A 3688-nucleotide genomic window follows, 5' to 3' on the forward strand; every position below is an offset into this window, starting at 1 on the left:
CCTGGGGGATCTGGAACTTGCGCACCACGCCCAGCTCGTAGTACATCTGGATGCCGCACTTGACCAGCTCCAGCTCCGTGCACTCCAGGTCCGAGAAGTGGAACTCGTAGATGTCGAACTTGCTGGGCCCTGGGAGCTCTTCCCTCTGCGGGAGGGGCGGCCGGCTGAGGAGGCAGAATCCGCATGCCCCCCCCAACGCCGTCCTGGGCTCCCCACCCGGAAGCTGCTGGTCAGCCTCGCAGTCCTCCCGACCACTGTTACCACTGCACCTCCAGGCATGCTGGCCTCCGCTGGGGGGGACGGGGACTCGCAGACCCTGCTTGCTCAGGCCACAAGCCCCCCACTTATCTCCCACCTGGAGTCCCCCTGCCAGGGGGACTCGCCCATGGGCAGACAAAAGGACATGGGCAAGGACACACAAAATCACACGCTAAGGACATGTACATAAAAGGCACACAAAGATGCACCCAGGCACACAGAGACAGCAACAGGGCACACCTGTGTACACAGGGACAGTCAGTGCATCTGCACGGTCACATGCAGGGAAACCCAGGTACACATGACATCGCAGCACACAGGTGGACACAGAGCACATACATGACATCTCAGCACACACATGGCATCGTAGCACACACACATGACATTGTAGCACACACATGACATTACAGCACACACGCATGACATCGCAGCACACAGGTGGACACAGAGCACACACATGACCTCGCAGCACACACATGACATCTTAGCACACACGTGGCATCGCAGCACACACACACGACATTGCAGCACACACATGACATTACAGCACACACACATGACATCGCAGCACATACAGATGACATCACAGCACACACACTGCCTAGTTACCTAAGTGCACGGGGTTACTGTAAGGGCAGATGCAATGAGAGAAGGAGGAGCCGCCCCCAGCCCACCCTGCCCCACCCCACCCAGCCCCTCCCTACTGTTTCTGTGTGGACTTCAGGACGTCCGTCCCTGTCAGCTCTTTCTCAGCCTCTTGGTACAACGTGTCACCACAGTTGTATAAACCACAGTTGCTTCTCCCAGGGCCTAAGCAAGCGCCCCCTCTTCTGAAGTGCAGCCACTAAGGTCCACTCCCCACCACGCCCTAGTGTCCTGCAAGGAGGCTGGTATCTCTCCGGGGCTCAGGCCACACAGATTCTCAAACCTGAGCAATTTCAGCTCAAAAGGAACCTGACGCGTCGTGCACCAGTTAGCGATACGAGAGTAAGAATTCTTTGTGCCTTTGCAATCTCTTTCGTTGGTTGCCTGTGATCCATCGCTCAACAATACCTCCCTGGCACCGAGTCGATTCTGACTCACAGCGACCCTATAGAATAGGACAGAACTGTCCCATCCGCATGGAAAGCAGTTGAAAACCACCAGCAGCTCCTCGGGAGAAAGACTGGGCTTTCTATTCCCGTGAACAGATACAGTCTCAGAAACCCAGGGGCGCTGGGAGCCGGCATGGGGAAGGTGGCAGGGAGCCTGGTGTGGGTTTCTGAGCCAGGAGTAAATTTTGTCTTTAATTACACTTTCCCAGCGTGGAAAACAACCAGAACCCATGGACACACAGGCACACAGGGGGGTGGGTGTCCATGGAAACACAGCACCTGGGCACACAGGCACACACAGACTGCATAAGGCACACACACAGATACACAGGCACACACATGAACACACAGGCACAGACACACATGGATACCCAGGCCACACACATGGATCCTCAGACACACATAGAAACAGACCCACACGCACGGATACAGCGCGCACACATGGTTATACAAGCACACGCACAGAGACACCATCAACAACAGGTACACATACACACACACACGGTGCGCGAGTACACACTCGGGTGTACACAAGGACACGCAGACATGGGTGTGGACATACTGTATCGCATGTAGAACCCCATCACCCACGCAGGCACACACAGACCTTGGGCACTACAGACCCCAGCTAACTGCCAGAAAGGCTCGTCTCTGCTTGCAGACGCCTAGTCACAGCCCGTTCGCCAAGGCCCCCACACACGGAAGGTTCTGGTCGAGGCAGGAAGACAGCTGGCACTGGTGAGGTGGCCCAGTGTCTGCAGAGGCCCAGCGATGTGCTCTGTGAGACACACTACAGACAAGCATGCGCAGGCACACCCACAAACACACGCGCACACACGCACACTGGGTGCTGCGGGCACCTGGTGACGTCTTTCCCAGGGCAAACACAGGTGAACACTTAGTCCATGTCTGTGCGCTCCTCGCCCCCAGACTAGAGTACTGGGGGGCTGGGACAATGAAGTCACTGAAGAGGTGCGTCCAGCAGGAGACCTCCAGACACTGAGACACACATACTTCCCACGCAACACGGTTCAGTAGACGTGCAGACAACACACATGCTCACACACGATGGCTCTACAAGCTCAAAGGACACCCTGCTCTCCAGAGGATCCCGTCTCCTCCACCCACACACTCCCCCTCCCTAGCGTCCAGCCCGGGAGTGTCGGAGCGTCCAGCCTGGCCCTGAAGGACAGTCAGCCTCCTCACCAGGATGCCCTCCAGCTCCTCCTCCTCGCAGTTGGCCGGCTCCTTCCCCAGGCGCAGTCTCGTGGGCTGGCAGAGAACCGCAGGTGTGCCATCAGGCGGGCAGAGTCACAGCGTCCACCACCAGGTGTGGGCCCACCGCGAACTCCCTCCTTCCTCCAGGAGGGCGCAGTGGACTCTGGCTTACGCCGGGCACCTGCTCCGACCCTGACCCCGAGTCACAGCTCCCCCCACCCTGCCTGGTCAGCGGCTCCAAGCGCCTCTGGGCTCCTTCACCCACTCTGATGGGTGCCGGGTCTCTCCTGGAAGAGTCTAGGTCACCCTCTTCAGGGGTGTCCTCTGGGGCCCAGAGCCAGGGAGTGGGCTCTGTGGGGACACTGGGGTGCTCACAGGAGGTGTCCCCAACACTTCTATACTGGGACCGCTTCGTCTCTGATTTCCCCATCCCTAGAGGAGGTCCTCTGGCCCAAGCCCTTCTTGGGCAGGACACGGCTTCGCCAGTTCCCCTGGGAGGTGGTCCGCAGCCGGGCCACAGAGGACAGACACTGCCCTGGGATGGTCCAACCAGAGCCGCTAGCTCCCTGCGTGTTCCTGTCTCTGAGGCTCTGGGCGCTCACAGGGGTCTGACGGAGCGCTCACCGCGCCCAACCAGGCAGCCCGTATCACCGAGGTGGAAAGGGAGACTCAGAGAAGAAATTCATGCTGGGTCAGACGGAAGACGTGCGGGGACCCCAGGCCCACAGCCAGTCGTCTAGCCCCAGGCTGTGTCCTAACTGCCGGTGACCCCTGGGGGGGGGCGTACCAGGACCTCCTGGATCTCGTCCTTGTCACACCTCACGTGGTACAGGACCATGTCCTGGGCGATGTCCTTGCGGTTCTCCAGCTTGTTCATCTTGTCGTAGGTGTCGGGGTTCAACACGGACCAGCCCAGGAACTGGGTCAGGGACTGGGAGGCGGGAAACGGGAATGGTATCCCCTGCCATCACCTGCACGGACCGCCTGCTGCCTGCCAGGCCCCAGGTCCCTGCACTCGGGGGTGTCCTGGAGGCTACTCTCAACGTGGTCCCCCTGGTGCCCACCAGAGGGAGGTTCCTCCTGGGCTCTTCCTTGTCCCCACTCTCCCCGGGCCTCCC

General features: G+C 59.5%; 1 protein-coding gene across 1 annotated transcript in view; it reads right to left on the bottom strand.

The window, feature by feature from the left end:
* The window catches only part of PDE6B (phosphodiesterase 6B), a 46412-nt gene that overhangs the window by 20483 nt on the left and 22241 nt on the right, over positions 1 to 3688 (bottom strand). The window contains exons 9-11 of the mRNA XM_045289479.1: positions 3358 to 3501; positions 2559 to 2624; positions 1 to 145 (exon numbers count right to left, since the gene is read on the bottom strand). Coding sequence (XP_045145414.1) covers positions 1 to 145; positions 2559 to 2624; positions 3358 to 3501 — 355 coding nt within the window. The remainder of the gene's footprint in view (positions 146 to 2558; positions 2625 to 3357; positions 3502 to 3688) is intronic.

The sequence above is a fragment of the Echinops telfairi genome, unplaced genomic scaffold (genome assembly GCF_000313985.2).
Source record: "Echinops telfairi isolate 266 unplaced genomic scaffold, ASM31398v2 ScPeMD7_28;HRSCAF=97, whole genome shotgun sequence".
Classification (NCBI taxonomy): domain Eukaryota; kingdom Metazoa; phylum Chordata; class Mammalia; order Afrosoricida; family Tenrecidae; genus Echinops; species Echinops telfairi.